Below are 27,458 nucleotides of genomic sequence, written 5' to 3' on the forward strand. Positions count from 1 at the left end.
TATGTGACTTTTGGGGAGGAATTATAAAGGACTTTGTAATGCCTCATTTCTCAGATTGCACAGTAGTGGGGGAGATCTACCTGATGTTTCACATGGTATAGTCTATTTTCTGAGGACCTGAGCCCTCTATATAAATGAATAAAGAACTGAGGCTTCTGGGTAGAAACCATGTGAATGATCATTATTGCAAATATCCTCCATCTCAGTTTCATTCTTCAGCTGTTGCTTTCCTCAGCTAACATCCTGTCTTCATTAAAAGATTAGATTCTAAGAAAGGCAGTCCATTTAATCCACTACTACATCCTTAACTCTCAATACTAATGCAAGATAACACTTTTTTTTTCTATTTTAAAATGTAATGTTTAGGGATAATTTGACACACAGAAATGTATACCCAGTAAAACAATGGAGACATCCCATGGTAGAATACTCTGATGTATGTACTGAATCAGATGTTCAAGGCCGTGGTCAAAACCAAGTATCACCCTATATCTTGATTCTGCATTTCTTCTTCTCTCTTCTGTTATTAGAATTCTCCATGAAATAGAAATAAAGACCCCTGGGTAATTATGGCACATATTAACTTATAATTTTTAATGTTAGATGAAAAATAGGATCTTTAATTTCTGTATAACACATGTTCTGCCTAATATATTTGCGGTTATACCTCTGACCATGCTCCACTTTGTTTTTCTCTTCTTGGTATATTAAAGTTATTGGTGTTTCTCAAATTTGCCATATTAAGCTCTCCTTCTATGTCCCTTTGCACATGCTTTTGCCTTTCAAACGCTTCTTTCTCACAACTGTACATGTTTCAATGCCTTGTTCAGGTTTCTAATTAAGTATCTTCTCAGGTAGGGATTGCCTCGTTTAATAAATAAAGATGTTTACATAGTCTAATAAAGTTTACATAATCAATATGCAACTTATTATTCAAGGTGATGCGAGACCCCTAATAAACACAAAACATTAAAAAACAATAGTTACATGTGATATTGTATAACAAAGTTTACATAGACAATTAAAAATTTTAACTTATAATACAATTGTTTTTCCTCTTTCTCCTCCCTCCAACTCCTCCAATGAACCTTTTCACTTTCTCCCTTATGCAAATCATGGTATCTTTTTCTTTGAGTATATACCCAGATGTGGTAAAATTAGATCTTAAAGCAAGAAGAATCTACAGGAAAACAGAAGTCTTAGCACACCATTCCATGAAGCAGAAGGTAAGAAATAACTTACAATTTTCTGAGATTTACTATATAGAAAGGGGAGGAGATGGGGAAAGTTTTAAAAATGTCACATTAGATAAAGCTAATAAAAGAATAATGGTCTGACTAATTCGAATATATAAAGGGCAAAATAATTCTAAGTATAAATCTGAGAAATTTTCTAAAAATTCATTATTTGCTGTTAGCTTGGGAAATAAGGACCACTCTTCTTAAATGAGTTCAGGAGAATCATTTCTGCAAAGTCATTCATCCAGACCTTATTTGGTCAGGCCTTAAATAAGTGAAGCATGTTAGAGTATGTTTCTAAAATGTACAACATTTCAACAAAGAAGTTTACCCAGACTTAGGGTAGACATTTGCAGAAGTACTTCTACTCTAGTTTTATAATACACAGAGATATTTGTGGAAATATTTCCTTGATTAGGGTTCTGCACTTTGCAGGGAAAGATGAATATCTTTCAATAGCAGCAGAGTTGTATCATCTCAAAAGTGAGACCTGAGCTGCATATATTGCTGTTGACATAGCTAAATTTGCAGTACTTAGATTTCAAGTCTGCAGTTTTGAAGAATCTTGGTAGACTAGGCAGCATTCTTTGGAACTGAAGTAGTTCTAATAAATCCATTTGAAATATATTTTAAGATAGAGTTTATCATGCCAAGAAACTAAAGGTTGATTTGATTTTTTTATTTCTACTTTATACTTTGTATTTACACCCAAACATTTTATGATGAATTCAAAAATAACTTGAATTTTTAACAGACTCCACATCTTTTGGTGCCAGGCTGAACAAAAGGAAAGCTCTGACACAAAAATATTCTCTCTCAGATTTGAAATATTTTTCTTGATGGTTACCCATGTGTGTTTTTATAAAACATCTCATTTAGGAGACAAACCTCAAGGTAGAGCAGTAAGGTTGAGACAGCATGTCAGCTTTCAAGCAAAGGAGAGTGAAATTAAAGTGTCAGCTACACTTCTCCCTGGCTCTGGCTCTGGGTGTTCATAAAACTTCCATTTCTACCTGTGAGGGCGACTGTGTAGGTCAATGCTTGAAACCTGACAGAGTGTTTTAATCCCATAAGGGCAATCTGTTTTTTCCTCTGTGACTGTGCACACGCATGGCTCAGATTGACCTTGTCTCAGCCTACTGCTTGCCAATGAACCCTTTTCCATCCTTGGAAAATGTTTTTACTCCAGTGCCCTAGGAGTGTTGAAATACTCATGTTTCTGAAACTTTCCACTTTCTTGATAGGGTGTGTCATAGCTGATGAATTTCTGTATTTGAGTGACTGTGCAGTTGTAAACTCCGGGTCAGTAGGTATTGGTGCTTTTCCTATTGTGGTATCAGTCTTCACTTTGGCCTGGCACTGATAGTCTCATACATATTTGATGACTATATGTCCAATTAAGTGGAAAAGGAGACATTGTTTTTGTATGTTTTCTGATATAAGACACCTCTGAACTCATGACCAGTATCAACACTGGTGAACAGTGATCTATGCCTGGATCCTGTTTCTCAATTAAGTGGACAAATCTCTTTTGATGAGTTAACATATTTGATACTCAGTTTACATCTCAGAAAAATAGTGTTAAATATTATTGTGGATGCTCCCCGAAGCTGTAGTGTAGACATGTGCACTAGGTAGGAAAGGAGAGCGCCCTGAGTTCAACCCCAGTGGTTCCAGACCAGCATGGGTAAGAGTTTGAGTCCATGTAAACAACAGACAACAGTAAAACTTAAAACTTCAGGTAGGATTTGTTTTTCTTTTTAGCCTGCAATAAGAAAAAAAAATAGACAAGAATGGCAATAATAGTAAAATCAGACTATAAATAAATGATATCTTCCACTTATTGTGAAATTATCATTCTCTGTTAATACTGTTTTTTAAAAGCTTCAGTGATCAGTAAAATGTCCTATAAGGCAACAGTTTCTTTCGTCATCTAAATAAGGTACCAAGCTAACCCCAGGAATGTTACTGTGTCAGTTGCCAGTGTTATAACTGATTAAACGCTTCAGTAATGGGCAGAGAATGATATCTTAAACTTTGTGGAGTAAAGACTATTATGAAAAAAACCCAATTTATTAATTCATGGTGAAAGACAACTATTATCTCCATTTTTTTTCTATAGATGCCTCTGAGGAATAAAAAGGCAAATTGTAAATGCATTTGGGAGCTGAAGATAAACTGCTCTTCTACACACAAGATGGTTCATGCAGGTTTCTAAGCTTCATGTGTTGACAAAGGTTCAATCTACTGTATGCTTTTGACTCGACATCAGAGTCTTCCTTACAAAAAGAGCTATTAACCAATGTTTTCTGCTGACTACTGTCATCATCTTTGTCAGGTAGACTGCCCTGGCTAACAAAGAAGCTCTTTGAGGGCTTGTAAATAACTTTTTACAGCCTTAACATCAGAAGGTTTGTGGGCTGGGTACCATGCTACTAGTGGAAATACAACTTAGAAGGCACATGGAAATTTTTGTGGAAAAAATCTGAAAATGTTATGGCTTTGGATGACTCATACAAGAGTAGGGACACAAATGGAGCCCATGTAAGCTACTAACTTCTTGCTAAAGGACAAAAACTCACTGTTGGAGGCACCAGGCCATAGATTATACTGATAATATTTGGTATGCAGCAACCCCTGCCATCTTCCAATAGCAGAGGACCCACTTCTGAATTTATTATATACATTAATTTGATTGCATAACGATATATTCGTTAGACAGATTACCACAGGTCTAATTAAAGGATGGGCTTAGCGCCACCTGATTGCTGATTTACATTGCATTTATTTGATTTCAATGTATTTGTGTAGATAAATTAGATGTAATTTCCAAGTAATAAAACTTAAGTGGTGTAAAATCTCAAGGTTACTAGATTAAAAATGAACATAGAAACTTAACCCCATCATTGAAAGCCGAGAGCTCTTGAAGGAGGCAGTGTGTATCAGGACCACAAGCACAGAAGAGGGACTGGGATATTTATCTCTTTCCTGTCCCTGTTTTGTGAAGTTCACATACATTCTCACATCAAAGGAACCCATGTCTTCAACTGAGGATGAATTTATTTTCCAGGGTAGTTTTAAAGAAAACTAGAATGATATAAACACAGGATATTTAGTGATAGGTACTCATAGACTATGGCAGCTACATTCAATGGTATGCACATAAGCTGTTTATAGCCAAAGAAGGGTTTTACCTTGCAATTTTTCTGGAGGAATCCAAGACCCTAAAAAGTGAATATGTCAAGTTTGTTTAATGCTGTCACCTGCATGTGTAGGCATTTTAAAGCATGTAAGACATGATTTATCATAGTACTAATGAACATCTGATCAGAATACCCATTTATTAATTCTAAGCAAATTATTGAACTTGGAATAAAATAATATACTGTTATATAACTTAAATTCTTTTCCAGTTGTTTCACATGTGATAGTATTTGCATTATGAAGTGAAATACTCTGTATAATGAAATAAGACATGAAAAAAGGCTGTCATTCTGGGTTTGATATGGTTTTTTCTTTTCTTTTATTGTGAATCGTTAATGAAGTTCATTGCTTTTTGATGATTTGGCCCTATTTGGTTTGAAGAAGTCTATTGGAATATAGACAAAATTTTAGAATTCTGCACTTTTAATTCATTTTTAAATTTTTTATTTAGTTAATTTATTCAGATTACAAATAAATTGTTATCCCATCACTTGTATCCTCCCATTCCTCCCTCCCTCCAGCTTTCACCCCATTCTCCTTCCCTAGGTCTAAGACCAAGGGGGACCTCTTTTCCCACTATATGGTCATAGGCTATCAAGTCTCATTTTGGTAGCCTGCTTATTCTTTATTTGAGTGCCGTCAGGCCTCCCCACCAAGGGGAGGTGGTCAAATACTGGGCATCAGAGTTCATGTCAGAGTCAGTCCCCACACTCCACACAACTGTGGAGAGTGTCCTGTCCATTTGGTAGATCAGAGTAAGCGTTCTATGTTTACTACTTGTATTGTTCTTGGTTAGTGCAGTAGTTTGAGCAGATCCCCCCTGGGTCCCGATCCACCCATCACAATGTTCTTGTAGGTTTCTAGGACCCTCTGGGTCCTTCTATTTCCCCATCTCCTATATTTCTCTCACCTAGGGTCCCAGTGGATATCCTACCATCTATCCCAACCTTCTGGTAAGTGAAGACTTTCGTGGGACATGCCTGTTGGGCTAGTGCCCAATTATAAGTGAATAGAAAGATGCACTTTTAATTCTTGAGAGGTGGTTGAGATGTAACGTGAAAGGAGACTGAATGAATGACTGCTGGTAATTGTTCCATGCTCTAGAACCTGGCCTTCCAAGGAATCAACAAAGTGAATGTGTATAGATGTCTTTCTGGCATGCATCTCCACTGCTCTCCCAGTCTCTCTCTATCCCTCCCCCACCATGTGAGTGTGTGTGTTGTGTGTGTGTGTGTGTGCAACATGTGTCATCTTAGGGTACTGTTTTCTCTTTTTGTTATTCCTGTGATGGGGGGTCCCATGTGTACTGGAAAACCCAAGTTTGCTGATTTTGCTCTCTGGTATCTGAATAAAATGAGACTATCCTAAAATTCATTACAGGTATCACATATAATTGTATAAGTGGTAGCAGTTTCAGGCTTCCTGTGTGTTTATACTCCACTTCACAACAGTGCTTCCAGTAATTACTGCTTCTTGAGTGTGTCTGTAATCTAGTACCTGTCTTCATGATATATTTGTTCTTTCTCAAAAATGGTACTTTTACTTTTTAAATATCACATTAGCTCTATAGTACACACTTGCATATCTTCCCACTTTTATGTATGCTATCTGCTTTATTTTATCAAGTTAGTTCTATTTTCCAGACTGGCAACAGGTTTGTGACACACACTGGTGAGTTTAGTAAATGTAGCTTACAGTGAGAAGCCGAGATAAGCCCAACCTCAAGTGTCCAAAGCCCTGCTTTATTTATTTCTCTTTCTGAAGTTAGATTAAATCGTTTCCAGTAGAAAATGTTATCAGTAAAATTAATCAGAGTTTGTAGTTAAGTTTATTGCAGTATTCATCAAATTTATCTTTTTTAAATAACTGAAAAAAGAGAAAAGAAAAATGAAAAAAGAAAAAAAAGCACTTTGGAATTAATATCGCATTACACCCTCCTCCATTTTAATTATTTTGATGACTCAAACTTAAACTTCTTAATACATTGTTATATGTTATATTTCTATGTAAAATAAAATCTTTCTTTTAAAGGTTTGTTTTGCTTAGAAATACAACTTTCACAGATCATGAGTTGGTATGTAGTTTACTAAGTTATATGCTACAGAATAAATGTTATTATAGAAATCACAGTGAGAGAATTGTAAATGGTTTCTAATTTAAAACTGAGAAGACATAAGAATGTTGTATGAGATGTGCAAGAAAGCATTTTCATTCAAAGTGTTGAGATGACCCAGAAGAGCATACTGTTTTCTAGCATGCAAACAATCTTCGGAGCTCACAGAAACACATTTTTAAGGGATTTTAACACAAATTTTAGCAACATGAAAGGGTAGTAGATGATTTGTGCTTTCCAGGCCAAGTTCTTCCAAAGGTGTTTGGTGGGTCTGGTTTGGGTACAAAAAAAAAGGAATTTGATTTACTAGATGAGGGTAGAATGAAGGAAGACATAAAAAGAGAGAGGGGGGAGAGAGGGAGAGAGAGAGGGAGAGAGAGAGAGGGAGGGAGGGAGGGAGGGAGGGAGAGAGAGAGAGAGAGACAGAGAGAGAGAGAGAGAGAGAGAGAGAGAGAGAGAGAGAGAGAGAGAGGAGAAGAAGGGAGGGATAGAACAAAGGGAGGGAGAGAGAGTATTTTGAGATTCAAGAAATGACCAGCTGACAGTGAAAGATGCTAATTTTTCTGGACACTTGTGTAAATTTTTATTATGTGTTATGTGTTATTATCTTTAATAGTTTTCTTATAGTCATGTCTTTTTTAGTACACAATGATAAACACAACCATACCAACATAAACTTCCTCAATCACTGTCTGTGTTATGGGAATCCCCAAACAATACAGGATGTTGCCAAGACTGTAGGTTGCTTTTCACAAACTGACAGCAAGGCCCCATACTGAAATCAACACCTACACCACTCACTGAACCTGGAGAAGTCTGGCTGGAGCCTATTTAGAGCTTTCACCTCTATGTAGTATTGCCTTTGGTACAGGACAGTACTCTATATGCTACCAAAAGAGAAACATAAACATTATGCCAGCCACAAAACCCTGTGATACGCCATGCTGTCATGCCCACAAGATACACTAGGGCAGTGGTGTCACAAAGTATGTTGGAGTAACCAACCAATATCTGATTTAACTAAAGGTTCAGCCCAGGAGATGGAACCCATATTGAACCTGTTTGAATGACTATGAATATGAAACTAGGTAGCCCAGGGACCTAGGATGTAACCAAATATTACTATTCTAAAAGGAGAGAAAGAAAAGAAAAGAACACAGCTATAAAGTGACTCCTCTTGACATTTTTCTGTACTCATAGATCAGTGCCTTGTTCAGCTATTATTAGAGAAGCTCCCTCGTGCAGCAGATGGGGCCATGTACAGAGACCCACAGCCAGACTTTATGAAGAGAGTGAGAGGCCTTGGAGCACTCAGCCCTAAAGGGGTTGTCTCCATTACATCACTCTTCTCATGACATAGGGAACCGCACAGAGAAGAAGGCAAAAAGAATTTAAGAGCCAGAGGGATGGAGTACACCAAGAAAACAAAGCCCACCAGATCAACATGATATTCTTGGTTAGGATTTCTATTGCTGTGATAGAACACCATAAGCAAAGCAGCTTGAGAAGGACCAGGTTTATTTGACTTACACTTGCATTCGTCATCATGAAAGACAGGACGGGAATTCAAACAAGGCAGGAAGGAACCTAGAAGCAGGAAGTGATATAATGCCCGTGAAGGGGTTCTGTTTATTGGCTTGCTCGATATGGCTTGCTCAGCCTGCTTTTGTATAGAACTCACTCAGGTCTAGCAGCTCAGGTATAGCACCACCCACAGCGGTCTTGGCTTTCCTAATCAATCAATAATTAAGAAAATGTCTTTCGGGTTTTTGCACAGGCCAATCCTATGTAGATATTTATTTAACGAAGGTTCCCTCATCTCATATGATTTTAGCTTGTGCCAAGTTGACATAAAACTATCCAGCACAATGACCAAAGCTCATATAAGTTCACAGAAACTGAGGCAGCATGCACAAGTCCTGCATAGGTCCGTAACAGGTCTTCAGTGTATAGACTATGGTTTTAGTTTAGTGTTGTATGGGATTCCTGAATGGGTCTTTGACTTTCGTGCCTTATCCTTAGTTGTTTCCTTTTCTTTATTCAATTCAAATGTGCTAATTTTTGTTTTGCTTTACTTTATTTTATATTTTTATCCTTTAGAAGTCTGTTTGGTTTCTAAAAAGAGAGAGAAAGGGAAGTGGATTCAGATGGGAGGGAATGTGGAGATAAACTGGGAAGAGTAAAGGGAGCTGAAAACATAATCAGGATATATTATGTGTTAAAAAAATCTATTTTTAATAAAAAGAAAAAGAAATACAGATAAAAGAGCCCAGGTATCCCCTGCTTCCAAACTTCACAACCTGATCTCGGAACTCCATTTCCTAAGCCCCACACGATAGAAGCCAATGAATCTCAGTCAAGATGTCCTCTGACGTCCACCTGCACTTGATTGCATACATATGCCTGTGAGCCCACATGTCCTTCTACACACACACACACACACACACACACACACACACACACACACACACACACACACACACCCCACAGGAACACACAAAATGAAAAAAATATGACGAATTCATGCAACTAAGTCAGCCCTAAAGAAAGTTACTTCAACAAATCAAAAGTACAAAATCTGTATTGTAATAAACATTTTGAACAAATTGAGTGCCACTTTTTCCTTTAAAACAAATGTATCAGCAACAGGAACACTTTTTTTTTAATCATTAATGTTTTCCCAACAGTAGAAATACTATTTTTGTTTTGACATAGTCAGGCAGACTTTGTTGTCTCAGTCATTCATAAATATACATTCAAAAATAGATAGACTTATAACATATGCACACTATTGGCATCTGTGTTTTCACTGTTAAGTTGTCATTTTAATTACAGAGCTTTACAACATATCAGCAACATGATTTATAAAATGTCTTCCCATAGTCATTATATAGATTGTTTTTCTATTTTCTGTTCTACATAACGAAGAAAATATTTTGATTTAGAGATCTCTTTCTTAATCATTAAAATACTTTTCCTTTTAACATAGTATTTTTGTTGATTCTTAGAGAATTTCACATCATGCAGCCCAATCACGTTCATTTTTCCATATCCCCCTGACTCTTTTGACCTCCTCCCCCAAATAAAATAATGAATAAAAATAATTTTAAAACGAATAAATTTTTATTATCTATATATCAACTTCAGCATAGTCAAACTCTCAGTGGCCTGCCCCTTAGATAGACCTGAGTCCTTCCCCCTCCGGCACCCTCACCAGAAGCTATCAATTGTGGAGTTTCCTTCTGCCCCCTTATCACATTTTCAGAGCTCTCTTCAATGCCTTCCTGTTTAGGCTGCTACTTTTGTGAGAGGATGGGGTTTGGGGTAGGGTAGGGTTTGCTTCAGAAGACTTCCATGTTCTGCTCTCTCAACTATGCACCTGCAACCATCAGTATCACAGCAAAAGTAGCTTTCTTGCTCTTCACAGTCAATGAGAGCAGGGATCATCGATTTCTATTTGGTTTCTAGAGACAACACAGAGCACAAACACAGCTCCCAGCTGAAGTAGGCACACAGGCCCAGACAGCAGCCTTTGAGGTTGCCTGGACTGAGGACCTTACCATGGCCTGCGGTGGTTACACAGGCTACTTATCTCAATAGGGCCCCCAACAGCTTGAGGGAAGGCTTCCTATCCCCAGTACCAGGCTTCTTGTCAGGTAGTCTAGTGTTCTTGGGGAACATTATCATTCCAATCGTGTAATGTCATTTAAATTATTTACATATGTATATACATATATTAAGTAAAAATAAAATATTTTCTACATTTTCTTTAGTCATATGTCTCATTAGTCTCTTTCTCCCTCTTTATTTACTGTTGTCCTCTTTCCAGATAACCTCCCAACCCAGTTTACCCAGTTTTCCCAGTTTTCTTCCATAGCAACTGTGTCCTATTATCCCCCTCTCTAGAGATGCTTCTTCCCGCACTGCACCAATAGTCTCTTTACTCTCTGGTTTCTATAATTACTCCAGGTTATATACACACATGCAAGGATTCAGAGCTAGGATCCCCAAAACAATAGTGTTTACCCTCTGACTCTGAGTTAGCTCACTCAGTATATTATTTTTCTGGTTTGAACCATTTACCTGAAAATTTTATGAATCCATTTTCCTTTACAAGTGAATAGCATTTCACTGTGTGTATTTATCCCCTTTTCCTTATCTACTCAGCAGCTGAAAATATGTGGGTTGTATCTATGTCCTAGTTGTTGTGCATGGAGTGACAATGGCTGAGAGAGGTATATGCGGAATAGAATATTGAGCGTTTTGAGCATATGCAAAAGAGTGCTATAGCTTGTCCTATGCTACATATACTTTTAGCTTTTTAAGAAGCATTCAAATAGATTTCCATAGGGGTCGCATTAATTTTGTCCCCATTTTCAATAATTGCTACCACCCGTTTTCTTAATCTTGGCTGTTCTGTTTGGTGTGAGATGAAATCTCCAAGCAGTTTTTCTGTGCATTTGTCTGATCACTTGGCAACTCCTTTTTTTCCTTTTTTTTTTTTTTTTTAACCTTCTGCGGTTCATGTAGTGAATATTTTAAGGGACTTTCTCTCTCTGTTTGTCTCTTGTTCTTTACTCTTCTCCTTTACCCTCTCTTTTCTTGCTATTTGTCACCCTGTCTGAATTACAGATGATCTTCTTTGCTTCACCAGACCAGGAACTCTGTCCTCTCAGCTCTAAGGTCTTTAGTATCTGTTTCTGTTTTCTTTTGAAATTGGTTATAGTTCACTTTTTATTTGCGATTATTAACATGATTTGTCTCTTTCTTTTCATGTAGTAACTCTTCTTTCAGGAAGATTATTGTAAAAATAATAAGTAGCTTACAATGATGGAGCTTCTTCTAATTATTTATGCTGTTTCTACTGATCTCAGATGTCCCTGGGCTGTAGAACTTGAAATTGGTTGTGGTATGACATAAGATGATCTGTTAAGGTGGCCTAACTACTGTCTCCACACACAGATTTTGTTTTACCACTTTTTCATGTACATATATGGTATTAGGGAATTCCTGCCCAAAATGAAAAATAAAATATATAAAGATTTTATTGTCAATTGCTACTTAGAGTTGATTTTTCACCCCCAAAATTTGAAAACATTCTAAGTGTATAAAATACAATGTGGCTTTCCTCTTGAAGACAAGAACCCTAATAACTGTGTTGTTAGTCCTAATTGTCATGTTAAAATCACTACATTCATGTCCTTTCTATCTTATCTTTTAAAAAATGTATTAATGAACCAGTTAATGATTTTGAAATGATATTTATAATTTATTCAGACTTTTAGGTCTCCTCAGAAGAGCTTTTGCTAAAGAAATCCATGATTTCAGAAACTGATATCACAATATTTTCCCTGAAACTGTTAATAAGAAGTTCATCATATCAGTGATGTTGTTCTTAAATATTAAGTGTACTGTTACTGTAAAATTTTAAGTTACTGTGATATTAAATACTATATCAAAATACAATTGAGATGTCTCAGAAATTTTCCAAATGACCTACGGGAACAAAGTACCCTGTAACTGAGGGACGTAGCTGCAGAAGAGGAGAATCTGTTTTGGGTTTTCAAGTCATGCTCAGAAATGCTGCTACCTACCTTAGGGGAGCCCCTTACCTGCAGGACTCCGCGTCTCATGCCTGCCTAGTCCTTTCTCAGATACAGCATGGAGTTAGGCTATACTTATTCTTCTCTATATCCCCTCATCTTTACCCTTTTTAGAATTTACTCCTCTCTCATCCTGATGCCCAAGTCCAAGTCCATGCCCTTTCTGGGACTATTTCTAATGGTTTCCAGTGTTTTTCTCACTTCTCCAAAATGGGTTTCTTTCCTGGTTAAGAATCCACTGGAGAATAAAACCTTGACAGCCATGAGTACTGCTTGCCTCTTAACTGCCTACCATCTTCTCACAGTGCAGCTGAGTTTTCTACACCTCCCAAGAATAATTGATGTTCCAGACGGGGATACTGATCACCACTCAGAGATTTTAAAAGGAGCTGCTTCATTGGATTTATTTTGAATTCATTAATAATGTTTCTCTTACTAAAAATTTAGAGTAAATTACACTCTTCTTACTCTACTATTTACTTTCCAATGAATTCTTAGCATATTATATCCCATATTAAAACTGACTGCTTGATATTTTGCCTCCTCTTACATGCCTGAAAATAAACTGTTTTCCTTATGCATTGATGACATTTAAAAAATTACTGGAGGAATTTGGTTTCATGAATAAAATTTGATTTTATATTTGAATGTTGATATATTTATTACTTTTATAATCTGTATTGAAAATATAAGACATCATTTTAGTTCATTTTCTGTTTCTATAACTGCATCATTGAGCCTAAACATTTATTTATGAATGGAGTTCCTTTTGTCTCAAGTTTCCTGAGGTGTAGAAGTACCAGAGCCTGGCACTGGAATTAGGAGGGCACTCACTAAATCTTGATGTACCAGGCTTGGTGGAAAATGCCACATAACAGGATAAAGTGTACCTTCTCTGATCTCCTCTTCTCTTCTTATAAGGACCTCAGGCCTGTCAGAAGCCTGTATACATGTGATAAAAGGCACATTCACATATACTATTCACATATACATGCCAAAACATACACATATGCACACACACATATAAGCATCAAAACATGCACTTACACCACTCATGTATACATGCCCAAATAAAACCTACACAAGATGGGACCCATCCATCCTCCATTGCACAGAGAGGCTTCTGAAGCTCCACCTCTGCCAAGTAACACTATGGGTGGCTAATGATTACAGAGGGCACAGTCATTTTCTTCACTGAAAAAAAGACCAGGCTCAAGTGCAGAACTCCCCATTTCTAATAACAATCTATGCTTTTCCAGACTCTGCTCTGGCAGTGAACGTTATGTCCTGCAGTCTCCTGGAAATTGAGCTCATTGCCCTGCTAATGTTAGTAACATATTACCTGTTGAATATATTCCCATTTCTAAGATGTTTTCATAGTATAAGAGAGGATAAATAAAGTCAACTTCCTATTGGGTAACCAGTTCTCAGGTTTTCTCAAACTAAGACTGTGTCTCCAAAATGTTGTCAATATACTTATAAAACGATAGCTACCTCTATGGCGAACTTGCTTCATATATGGTGATTCACTGAGTTTCAGATGTGTTTACAGTTTGTTTTTTGTTTCAGGGTATCTGACATCTGATTGTAGGTTATCAAAAATTTAACATTTTTCTTGACTCTCAGAAACATCTTCCTATGGCTTCTGTGCTGAAGGCACTCTCACCATCTACCTAGGAACATAAAGGTAATTGAATTAATAACACAAACCATTTTGGGAAAATGGTTTAAGAATGGTTGGAAGGACTGAAAAAGCGATGTGTTAGAAATATTTGTACTACTAATTAGTCAGGTACTTTTGTAAATCTATTATGTGTATTAGTTTACTTAATGTGAATTTTTTTTCCGTACTTGGGACCAACCAGGATTCTCATATATGCTAGCCAAGTAGTTTAAGATTGAGCTAGGCTCCCCCTTTTTTAAGACGAAGAAATGATGAGATAGTGCTCACAAGATTTATAGTTAGAAGAGGGAGCTCTAAGTGAGCAGTCTGTCTCCAGGACCCAGATATTGTGGGCTTCCATATTATGTGTTTCTTTTAGCTAAGTGAAGGTACTGTAATCTTAACATACTTTTGATGCTACATTGTAAATCAAATCAAGGCAGCCCAGCTCCAATCATATATCTTACTCTAGAGTTATTAGTTTGTATTTCAAGCTCTACATATTCCCATACTTTATAAATACCTCATTGCCTACTTTCATGCATGTGCCATACAAAGTGCATTTACTGTATTCTCTCCCTAAGTCTTCGCTCTGATCTCCGTTGAAAGGCTTATTGGTAACTGAACTCTATCGTGCATGAAAATGATGATCACTTTTTTCCTTTTTTTGAACATTCTGAAACATTTTAAATGTGGAATGTATTTTGAATCATCTTATTTTAAATATAAATATTAAGGGTAATAGGACTTCACCAGGAAGAGGAATTGCCTGGGAAGCAGATTACATGGGAAGTGCCAAAAGCAGAGCATGTTAGAGGCAGAGAAGGGTTTAGAAAATTTGTTAGACGCCAAATACTAAAGGGCAAAGTTGATCTTCTAGCAAATGAGGACTTTACCTAAAAATATACAGATTTATGAAAAATCCTAATAAGTATGTGAGTTTTGGGTAGTGACATGATGAGGCTTGCTGGTTAGCCACACTGTAGCTGAATTTTTTTTCTTTTTCATATTTTGTAATTTATTTATAGTATTAGTGATAAGATCAAGTAGAGATTTTGAAATTTGAAGAGTTTTTCAGTACAGGTAAAAATTGTTTTAAGCTATGTTAATGAAACCAATGGCAACAAATCAGAAGAAAAAAATGTCATATCTAAGCTGTGCTTTGTGGTCCATTCAAGGAAAATGAATCAAACTTTGACTCCACAATGCAATTTATACCCGTCCATTCCACAAAAAAATTGGAGAAGGAAGATGTGTTGACATTTTTTTTTACAGTGGTCAACTTATTAGATGACAGAGGGCAAACAAGAAGATAGAAACAGGTAGTTGAAATGAGATTTTCACAATGAAGATATATTGAGATTGTAGCTACTGTTGACTCTGCAGGTTTGAATTAGAAGGATGAGGAGGGTGGGAGATGTAGAGACTCAGAGAATGGAGAAAACAGAAAGCAAGGTCTACAAAGTTAGAGTCAGAGGAGAATGAGATTTTTCTGATACCCATGCACAGACGTCTAGTTATTAAAATGTCTACTTGCAGTACTGAACCTGTTAAAACAATGCTCGGAACAATCTCCACGTGCACACTGGTTTTGATGTTTGGTTCGATAGCTATAATTTATGTATAGTCTGGTACGCATATTTATTTAAATTTTTAAATTCAGTCTCAGCAAACTTTGGTGAGTGAAGGTAAATTTTGAGGTGATAGGATTGAATGTAATCATCACAAATAAACAACGCTATTGTGCATTGAAATTGAATTCTTTTATTTTAAATACTCACATTACAGGAATTTATTAGGCCCAAATAGAACATAGTTATCTACATATTCAGTAATTCCAGTGTCTTTTCAATGAAGTATTTACACTGAATATTGTAAATGTGATACAAGGAAAAGACTAACATACAAGCTCAAATTCTTTACACATTTACTTCCGCCTTAAAATCATTGTGCTGATTGTTAAAATCATTAATCGCTCAACAAAATTTCACAAAATTGTAGCATTCACATCATATATTTATAAGCCCGGAAAGACAACGATGAACAGGAACATACATTGTTTCAGTCTATTTTAAAGGAAGGAAATTTCAAATGGCAACTCCTGTTTAGTGTATGCAAAGTACAATTTCTCCAAATAGCTGAAAGTAAAGATTTTCTATGATACCTTGCCTTTCATGGCTTATTAAAATATTTGCTTAGCTGCCACAAAATGTTGTTATTTACAGGTTAACTAAATGGAGAGGTGCATGCAGTATCAAACTAAGAGCCCCTATCAGATGTTGTTTGCATGTTACACACCTACAATATTATGAATGGGAAGTCATCCTTTCACACACCTACAATGTCATGAATGAATAGTACAGCACTCCTTTCCAGTGCTCACATCACAATATCATGACTGCTGTAGGGCCCTCTTTGTGGCTGGGCAAGCAGCTCATCATTTTGATCAAAGTTTTACTCTGGGACTGTAGCAGGACTCAGCTTTAGGATTTTGATGACATAGTAACAAGAGTCAATTTTCTTACCATTATATTAACTTAACTGATGCAGTTAAAATTTGATTCAAAAGAAGCAATGTTATGTAAACAAACAAACAAACAAACAAACAAACAAAAACTAGGATTTCCATTGTTTTGATAACATAAAAGTGAAATCGCCTTCCAACATTGTGAATGTTTATACTGGTGATTTGAATGACTGAACTATGTTCTGCCACTTATGTGCTAGAATAAATGACTTCTCATCTGGAGAAGGAGCAGTTGCTTTACGTATATTACCTGTCTGAAATTAGGTCTTTCAAAAACACAAGTATGTGTCTAAAACAAATCAAACCAACCAAACAAAATGCCTGGACACATCCTTTCCAGAGAGGAACGAGTTTTATTTTCAAAGAGTGCTGTGAATTATCATCATGTGAAGGCATGTCTCTGTCGCCAAAATTCGTACTCCTTATACGTTTTGCAAATTACGAAGAAACAAAAAATGGGTCTTCCATTGCTCACTTCCTGTGCTGTGCCGATTGTCCATCTACACAGTCTGGATAGTCTGTTATTGCTCAAGTTTGTGTAGTGCAGGTCTGATTGGTATTCCTCCTGTTGGCAGTAGTACTGATTTGGGCAGTGTTTCAAAAATGGATAAGCTTGTCTTGATTACAGAAAAAGCTGCCAGAATATTGTATTCATATAATGGAACTTGTAAAGTGATCTTTTCACATTTTCATAATTTGCAACATTAAGTTGCTGTGCAATCAGCACTAAGATTTACCAGCAAATTGTTTTACTTGTTGCAATTTTTTGCCAACAACTCCAAGAAAAAGCTTTCTGGGAAAATTTGCAACATTATAATGTAAAATTGAAAAAAAAAAACTAACCCAGAACAATATTGCACTTTGGCTCCCTGGCTCATCAGCACTAAGAATCACATATCACTTTGTAAATATTAAAAAAGACTCTCAAAAGGATGTGAACCATGCACACAGATTAAGACAAAGCTTGCATGTAAGGTGGCAGTGGAAAATTATGGCCTCAAAGCTGCATGATTCACTAGAGCATGCATTTTTGCATTTACAAACACAATCTTAATATTGCCGTATAATATTTAACATCTTATTTCAAACATGCGTTGGCTAATAAAATAAGATTTTAAAGAAAAAACTGATGTTTGATATAAAATAATCATGTTTTTTTAAGTGTGGAAAAATACTCTACAAAAAAATAAGTAGAAAAGTGATTTTTGATCAATGTATGGTTTTATCTATAAAACCCCAGATGATTAATTAGTGTGCTTACAACAACCCTGTTGGATCTGCATCATAATAACACACCCAGGGAAAGGGAAAGGTATTAAACAACTGACACAATGCAATGGAATTCTCATTAGAAATAACATGAACCTATGAACTGTACATTTGGCATTAAATTTCAGAGAACTTTAAATTTTGCTTGAACATGATAATATCATAGTGCAAAGTATATTACAGTAATAAAATATACAGTTACTTTTAAAGTACTTTTATGAATTACTGATCATTACAGTTCACATATTGGAAGAATTGGCACATTTTGTTTCAGTGTGATTGCTTCGACCTCAATTCCTTGAGTGTAAGTCTCTTTATGAAAATTACTCAAACTACTCAGGACAAGCATTGGCTGTATAGCCTGTCTGGAAACCTTGAGTAGAATCAAGGTGGCAGGCACATTCTCTGTTCTTCCTTTGTGGAGGTTCACCACAACTTTCTTCTTTAGTAGCACTTAAACTATCTGTTAATTATCCGCTAACACTTTTTAAACCACTCATAGAACATAGCCACCTGGAAGCGAGGACGGATGAAAAGTCTAGGATACAGTAGCCCATATAGTTACACCAGGATTTCTAATCAATGTCATTATTCATGAAGACTGAGGTGGATTGAATGTACAATCTATCATCTTTAGATAACAGATGAGAGATCTGTTGCTCAGAAATACTAGCAAGTTATACTCCGTAGGTGCTGAGAGCTAAAATGGCCTTGATCATGAGTTTACTTTTTTTTGTCAATGCTTTTTTTTCCTGAATTGTGGTAAACTTGAGTTTAAATTTACACTTTTAAGCTCTTTTTTTAATTTTTTTCTCCTTTATTAATTTATTCTTGTTACATCTCAATGGTTATCCCATCCCTTGTATCCTCCCAGTCTTCCCTCCCTCCCATTTTCCCCCTTATTCCCATCTCCTATGACTCTTTATTGAGTTTAAAAAATAGTCTTTGATCCCATGCTGGTGTAGACGTAGAAGAAACCACACTACTACTGAGAAGATGACTGAAATGTAAAAGTATGGCTCATGTATTTAAGAAAGAGAATGCTGCTTTTTACCTTTTACCCTCATCCCTGCTTTAATTTTTAAGGAGTCTAGAAAAATATGTAGTTTTTCATTGTCATACACTATAATCCCTGACTCCTGTCACACTTGATTTTATAGGATAAAATCAAAGAAAGAGAAAAGGAGGCAAAACAGATTTCTAGTCCCTTGATTATTTTATAAAAGCATTGCATTACAATTTGTGATAAACTATGTTTTCTTAAAAAGTAGATGGCTTCCAGTTTTATGTAGATAATAAGGTAGTCTTGACTCTGGTTTCATCATAATCCATGGAAATACATAATATCCTAACCCACACGAGCACTCCTTTGTTGATCTCACATTGAAAGGGATGGCATCTCTAGAGTTGTCTCAACCATAGGCTGAAGGGAGCTAATGAAGACAGTCTGAGGCTGAGAGATACATGGCAATGTGTATGTATTTCTGACATAATGAGTAGTCATGGGTCTTGGATATTATTTGAGCTTTATGAACCACTTTTCCCAAGCCTGACTGTCTCGCTGCTACAGCCTCATTAATCAAAATGGAATGCAGGCCAGTGTAGAAAAATTAACTTAACATACTTCTACAATTTAGATAGTATATAAATCACCTGTAACACTTTTCCTCATAAAATTTGCATATGTTTTTCACAGTGAGACTCGAATAGTCTCTTAGTTAATGTTCTTTAATAGCCAAATAATTTAAAAAATATTTGTTTCCTGTGAATTCAGTAAATTCAAATTTTGCCGTTTTTAATGTTATAATTAAAATATAACATTTCTAGTATCTTTTATAGATGTATACTTAAAAATAATTAATATGCTATTTTAATTATTACTCTTTTTTTACATGTGGGAATTTTTAAAGTGTTTCTTATTTGAACTATTCAATTTAAAAAGTATTTATATGCACAATTAAGATTGTTCATGTCAAAACCCTATTTATCATGGAACTGGTGGCATCACATCCTGGCTAAATTTATTTAATTTCTGTATCACTGAGCAAATTAATTTCTGCTTAGTGAGTTTATATCTTAACATTTTGACTTTTTCATATTTTTTTTATAATCTTTAGGGAAGGTAAAGGGAGGTTCAGTTGTCTTGTAATTTACCGTATGTAAATTCTTCTGTGTCTAAGCTAGCAGTCAATGTGAAGCATTTAGTCAGGTTGATGGATATTTCTAAGAGCAATTTTCTCACCAGAAAATGATCTCTGAGAATCATTCTGCTATTGAATCATTGGACTTCAGCTGTAAGAACTGCTAACAAGCTATATTAATATTAATTGACTGATTTCTCTTAACAGTGAAGAAAACTAGGCCTGCTTATTTTAGGAAACCATACATGTGGTTAGTGAGGTGAGAAATGTCTATCACTGTCATCACTCCCAAGTCCCTCCCAAGGCTCTCTAATTTCAGTATATATTACTGCATGCTTCATCACTGTTTGTGCATATTTCTTCTACGGAGGATTAGCCTTGCTAATATCAAGACTGTCAATGCATGCTACCACATTATGTTTATGTGTTTCTCCTCCATTGTATACTCGCCCTTTTGCTTATTTAAATCTCAGTAATTCTTTTGAGCTGAGCTGCCAGTTTATCATCAATAGGTGGTAGAGCTGAAAATTTAATATATTCTAATTTTCTCTTATTCTTTATTAAAATAACTGAAGGCATATCTCATTGGTAAAACAATCCCACAATACATACAAAAATATGAATACATAACTGTCTAATATTTTAGAAATGGACTCATTTGTTTTCAAAATAGGATACTCCTACCATACATTTGCAAATCCTGATACTGAGATTACAAGCTCAGGCACAGCTAGTGAATAGCGTAGGTCACATTTAATCCTAAATTCACAATTGTGGACAATCTCCAGGCTTATAACTTGTTGCCATATCCTCGCTACCACTGCAGCTGCTGAGACGCAGGAAAACAATTGGTAAACATGTGCAGTATTTTGATAGCTGCAAGAGATCCTAATAACTGTCTGCTCTGTTTTTTGAACTAAGAATAGAAAAGAATGCATGTAAAAATGAAGGGAGAGAGTGAAAGAACAAGCTCCAGGTAGACGACTAAATGGTAAATAGTTTGTCGTAAATCAAAGCAGATGAGAAGCACAACTGTACAAGACATAATCATGGTTGCAAAACATGCTGGGCTATGAAATATAGCAACAGATGCCAATATATTTAAGAAGATTCCAAGTGAGCTAGAAAAAGGCAGTATCTCATCTCGTGTTGTTTGAATATAGAATATGTTCTACTTAAGTAGGAAAGACACAGACTGCCAAAAGTAGTAACGTGTCTCAGTTGTCTAGGGAGTTATTAAAAATTCAGATGTAAGGCATCAATAATATGTATCATAACAGTATTTCAAATGATGTAAATAATTCTTACTGATCTTGGGAGTCACCGAGGCAGATGTGATTCTGAAAGCCACCAGCAGGTAGCAGGTAGATAACTTTGTAATAACAGCATGGCTTGCGCCTTTTTCTTTGCTTTTGTCTTTTGTTTTTGTTTGTCTGTTTTCTTAGTTGAAGGGGTTCTAGTTATATGGAAAAGGGACTGAGTGTCAGTATTAGTAGTAAATGTCTCTGCCTGGGAACAGTGCTTCGAGTAATGCTTTAAAATTTACTAGTATGGAATTTCTTTTTAAATGAAAATATATTAAAAGTATGTTCAACGAATGAAAATAAACTAGTCATGAGTTAGAAGAATAATTTTTAGAAAAAATAGAGAGAATCTTATACACTCAAAGTGTATATTCTTGTTGATGAAGGACTGCACATGCTTCCACTGAATTCCTGAGGTTTGTATCAATAAATAATTTTAGATTATTATAGTAAGAATTAGAATAGTACAGAAAAATCTCAAATGCTTTAGAATAGGGTTTAATGTACGGTTGACTTTCTACAGGCAACCAATTTCTCAGGAAACAGTGGGTTACAAAAATCCTAAGAGGAAGAAGACGAAATAAAAAAAAAAAGATTAGTTATTTGAGCATTTGCTACATTGTAAGCTCTTGTAAAGAACCAAGATTAAGTTTTCTCCAGCATTAAAGTAACCAATTTTATGTTTTAAACATTAAATATTGTTGTAGAGAAATAAGAAGGAATTCTATTTGGAGTATTAACTTCCAAAATACTTTTAGATGGAAAAGGAAATTTAAAATTCAAATTCATGCATATATCAAGTTGGGCATCCTACTAAAAGGCAGTGTTGATGAAAGAATCCTTACCAATACAGTCATCTAGAGAGGTCAAATGACTTTCTCAAGGATACAATCTGTCGCGGTGATAGTGTAGCAAAGAATTACTCATATTTCTAAGTTAAGAGTGCGTATACTTTTTTAGACTCTATTAACTGCCTATGAATATGGATGGATTGAATATGAATTACAAAGAAGGACCATATTTTGGATAGTAGCAAACCTTACCCATTTTCAAAGTGCCATAAAAACTCCAGAGAAGAGATGCCCATAAGCAAGAATTACCTGCTTGACAGGTCTTTGCAGTAGTTAACTACACAAGAAACGCAGTTAGCAAGGATGAAAGGTAAACCCCTGTTTCTCTACCCATAGTTTGGTAATATACATTTGCATATCATAGTGTTATATTTTGTATTCTCCTTATATAGAGATTCTTTTCTATTAGAAACCGTTGGTGAGTGGTTAATATTAAAATAGAATGCTAACAAGTTTCAAATCTATTTTAACCTTTGTTAACATTGTGTTTCTTTTGGGTTCTTGAAACATAACTGTCTCTCTTCCGTATCTGGGAGCAATATGAACAGTAAAGCTACTAGAAAACTTATCTCCATTTGGCATGAAGAAGCTAGCATTTTTGACTACATTAAGTGCCTTTTATGCCCACGTTTCACTGAGGTAACTGTTTACTAGGCATTGATTAATAACACCTCCGGCATGAGGAACTGCTTGTCCTTTAGCTTCTAAAATCTCCTATATTCAATCACCTGATTATAATTTGTAACTCCCCCTCTCTGGAGATTAGAGATCAGGACATCCCACAGACACAATCAAGCACCAAGTAAAAATGTGGAAAACTAAAACTTTTGGAAACATTAGTTGACACCAAACGCTTGCTGGGTGAGTAACAGCCATGAAATCTAGTCTGAAAATAGACAAGTGAAAAAGTCTCAGTAGTTTATTTCCTGTTTTTATTCCTCCCTGATTTGATATTTAATTAGAGGCAAGGATTTAAAGGTGTAGTGAATAATTCCTTAAGTATTCTCTCCCAGTACACCTCAATGGTTTTGGTTCAAGCTCCACAGATTCAAGGATCATGCCTTTCATGGTAAATATGAGCTATGCAAGCTGATGCTGGTTTCCCACTAAGATTATTTTTAATAGTTTCTCCTCCATATCAAGTCACGGCTGTCCTAAAATACATGACCATCATGGTCTTCCTTCTTTACAATACAATACATATAGATAAATAATTCAGTACATTTTCTCATCAGTGAGGCTTAAAATAATGATTTTCACATTCTTACTAATAAGGTGTGTAATAATTAAGAATTAAATATGTAGAGCACTGGTGGTAACAGCTGTCTGAACTTTTGCATGAAAACCCATTTAAGCCTTTTTAGAGCCATTACTTATTTCCAGACATATTATTTGTTTTATCATAGCCAGCAGTAAGCCAAATTTGGTTGAATCAATTTATCTTTCATAAAAAATATCCTTACAAAAATTGTGAGCCACAGGATTTGCTAAAAGAGTTGTCAATGGCATATCTGTTCAGTGGTTATTTCTCACTTACACGTAGCAAACCTAATTCTTTCTGGGAAAGCTCAACAGCTAGAACAACTAAATCAGAAAAGTGTCTACATATCAAAGTTCTGCTTACTCTGCTTACTTTATATTCAAAAGCTGAAGTTGTTACAGAATGCACATCCTGCAGACACCAAATAATGCCAGTGTGAGACTCACACTTACAGGATTTGACATATTTGTACAGTAAGTGTGGCTAGGGTGGAGACAAACAGGAAATTAATTTCAATAGAATCCTTAAATTCTAATCTCTACTATCACTAAGTGTGGGGTTGACGTGACTGTCTCTCAACATATGTCCGGAATAAATACTGTCTTCACATCTAGTTAAGTCAGAGAGGAGAAGAAGAATTAGGCTTATGAATATCACTGTGATTTCTAGTTTTAAAAACAGGCTCATCCATTTTGCACTCGAACTCAGACACTAATTTCTGTGGCTTGGCATTGCGCTCTCAATATACAGATGTGCCAGTGGTGTACTTGTTACCTTGGCTTGGCTCATATTACTGGCATTTAATTGTAGTTCCAGTCCAAAAATGAACTAATTCAAGGTCAACAGAAGAGGCAACTAATTGCATTCAAGTATCTTAGCATCCAATTTAGCAACAGTGGGTGAAAACAGCATCAAATGTGTTCTAGATTTCTGAGAAAGCAAGTTCTAAAACTTAGCAATACATCTTTAGGTCTCTATAATTTATAGATCAAAAATATAACACATAAATGTAAATTTATGAAATTGACTTTTAAATAAATAAATATATGATCATAGCCCTTAGGGGAGTCTCCATCCACATATATGGACTATTTTGTAACACACACACACACACACACACACACACACACACACACACACACAATGTAGTGTGGAAGAGATAAGTTGAAATCTATGTTGGGTCAAATGAGTAGAAAAAGCCTGTAGCTCCAACACATGTGGAGCAGTTAAACAATTGGGTAAATTTACTAGTTTGTTGTTGTTGCTGTTTTACTAAATCAGTAAACAATGTCTCATATAATCGCCTTTGAGAGTGGAATAAGATGCAAATTATAGGAAGCTTTGCGTCACAAGCATCTCAATGACATCACATTTTCATTTTTATTTCTGTAAAATTTGGAACTAAGAACATTATCTATGTAATTATGTATAAAAAGAAAAAAGAAAGGAAGGAGAGAAGGAAGGAAGAAAAGCAAGCCTGCAAGCAAGCAAGCAAGAAAGAATGTGGAGTGAGGCTCTGTGTCCAATTCTGTTTTTTTTTTTCCCTCAAATCCTTCCCATGCTACAGGAGCTCATTTTCTCACAGAGCACATGCTTGCAGTTCACTGAACTAAAATAATCTTTCCCATAATCTATATGTGGGGCAGAGTTTGTGTGAGTTCTGTTGATTGCAATAGGTTATAGGAAAAGTATAATCAGTCACAAAATATCCAAATAGGTGTCATCAGAACATATTTTTTCTTGTTTTCACCAGAGAAGAATATAGACATTAGTAATCCTTTGGAGAATAATTTTCTTTGACTTCGGTATGTGTTTTTTTTCATAATCTCCTGTATCTGCATATGCCTATCTCCACTACACTTAACAGAAGAGGATTTCTGCAGGCAGCTGAAAGTTCACGGAAAACATGCCTCCATATTTAATGCAATAATAATTTTATTTTGGTTCTATGAAAGCTCTGAATATTTTTGTAACATATGTTATATTTGAGTAATTTTAAAGATGTAATAAAAATGATAAATTTCAGTTAATAGCTGTAAGCTAGAAAAGGTCCTTTACTTAAATGAACAAAAATTTATCCATGACTTTTTAATGCTGTTAATTTAGTAAATGCATATTTAAACCTTACTCGGTGTCAGCACTGTGTATTTCCTGTAGTTCCCATTGTATTATAATTAATGACATATTTGACACATGGGTAATTTTTTAAAAGTTTTTTTAAATAATAGGACAGATTTTCAAAGTTTTATTTCTACTTATTACCCAATAAGGTAAAATAAAACTATTCAATGTGGATGCTTTGGAAAAGTCTTTTCAATGAGTAAAGTAATCAAAGTTATGGAAGTGGTACAATTTATATATTTATTTGTATTTTTAGATATCATTTTTCATTTTGATATGAGGGGATTGTTTATTTATTTTTAACAACAATGACTATTCTCAGGATTTGAAAGGGAACTATCAAAGATTCTCTTAGGTGTTATTAAGCACTAAAATAAAATCACGTAAGTTGTGTCTCAACATTCTTGCACACTTTAACTTAAGGTATTGAGAGTCTGCATTTCCAAAACAACTTAGTGAAGGTGGCTGTGAGGTCTAGTAACACTTCTGCTTCATATCTTTCTTACTTACTACACAAACAAGTCTACCCTCACGTATGTGGTACACAAGTAAGAACTACAAGTAAGTGCATCCTTTGCCAACAGTGTCTAATTCTGAAGTCAAATAAGTTAAAAGTTAAGTAATACTATAATCTTTCTTTGTTCACATTATGCAAGCTAGAGTTCAGACATTATAATACTTTGTAAAAAATCTTTCATATTTTAAGATAAGCATTTCCATTTCCCAAATAGAGTAAAGATCTGATTGATATATAAACAATTAAATCATAAACTTTCTTTGCAGGCAACAATAAAATGTGGAAAAGAATGTTTACAAATGAGAGCAATGAATAAATTATTTTCAGTGTTCATTATCATATATATATATATATACAAGATAATTTAAAACCAAATGGAATGATTGCTAATTCTGATCTCTTAAAAATTTCCATCAAAATATACATGTTGCTCAAGGGAGGGAGGTAAAAATAGATTGTGACACAAAAGCAAAATGTTTATCCTCTTATCCTGAAAACTTGAATGGTGTCTCATTAATATATTTCACTAAATGTGAAAATGATGGAAACTTTAATTCCAAAACCATTTCTCTAAATTACCAACAGATTTATATTCCTGATGCCTTTTTACATGATCACAAGCCAGGCATGCGTGTGATTCCCAAAATCGTGGGAGGTTTACAGTAAAATCCTTCCTCCAGTTAAAGTAACTAAGGTACAGCTTACTGTTTTTGTCAACTTCCTTCAGATATTTTGCCAACTCACTGGGAGAGTTAAAATCTTCCACGTGAATGAATGAATCAGCTGGAATATAATTCTCATAGTTTTCCCTAGACGGTCCCAGGACAACAGGTACTGAACCAGCCAAAAACGCATTGTAGAGCTTTTCTGTGATGTAATCTTTGTGAATGGAGTTTTCGAAAGAAAGATAAAATTTACAAGTAGATATGGTGGGAATCAGGTTTTTATCATTCACGTATTCTCCAAACGCTTGCCCGTAAGTGTGGATTTCAATACTCTTGCTGAGCTCGTTATAATACTTGACCCTGGCATGCTCAGGGTTCCAGTTACTTACAACCCAGCACACGAGCTTCTCTTTGTTTGGCACTTCAAACACAAAGGGACTTGTGCTCACCGTCAAGAAGCCGTAAGGCACTTGAATATCTGAATCCCGGCGATAAGTTAGAGTCAGGTTGAACAAGTGCTCAATGCCACTCTTTTGGGGAGTGTGAGTGGGTGACTCTAAGTTCATCCAAATCCATTTCTGGAAGGGTGGCCTGGCCTGCTGAGGTAAGTTAGTCAGGTCCCAGCTAATATCTCTGTGGTGTATCAGAACTGCATGAGATTTGTTGTACAATGAGCGGTCCGTTGTGAGATGGCACCCTTGGATGTTGAACATAGCTTGGCAGGATGTAAGGTCAAAGGTCTGCCCAAATGGCCACACCCAAACTAGAATAATGGTTTCATTAAAATAATCAGTTTTCGTGGAGAAGAAATTTTTCATTTTCAGGACAGAACTTGCAGACTCCATTGGACTGAAGACCCAGCTGTTGGTGGGCTTGATGTAAATTAGCAGACATGCCACGAAGCAGCCCAGGATAATGCAGACGATTAGAAATGGGCGAAGAATGCCTTTGGATGTTGATGTCATAATTTTTTCTGTGGAA

The 27,458-nt window shown here is 35.6% G+C and overlaps 1 protein-coding gene across 3 annotated transcripts in view; it reads right to left on the reverse strand.

Annotated features, from left to right (window-relative positions):
- FUT9 (fucosyltransferase 9) overlaps positions 1-27,458 on the reverse strand; it is a 400,579-nt gene that overhangs the window by 171,682 nt on the left and 201,439 nt on the right. For 2 of the 3 annotated variants that reach the window (XM_084792988.1, XM_084792989.1), the window contains exon 3: positions 15,563-27,450. In XM_084792988.1, coding sequence (XP_084649114.1) covers positions 26,363-27,450 — 1,088 coding nt within the window. In that variant the 3' untranslated portion in view covers positions 15,563-26,362. Of the gene's footprint in view, positions 1-15,562; positions 27,451-27,458 lie in introns of those variants that run through there. The other variant, XM_084792990.1, reaches the window with a different exon arrangement.

This window comes from Acomys minous, assembly GCF_964271855.1.
Source record: "Acomys minous genome assembly, chromosome: 1".
Taxonomy (NCBI): Eukaryota; Metazoa; Chordata; class Mammalia; order Rodentia; family Muridae; genus Acomys; species Acomys minous.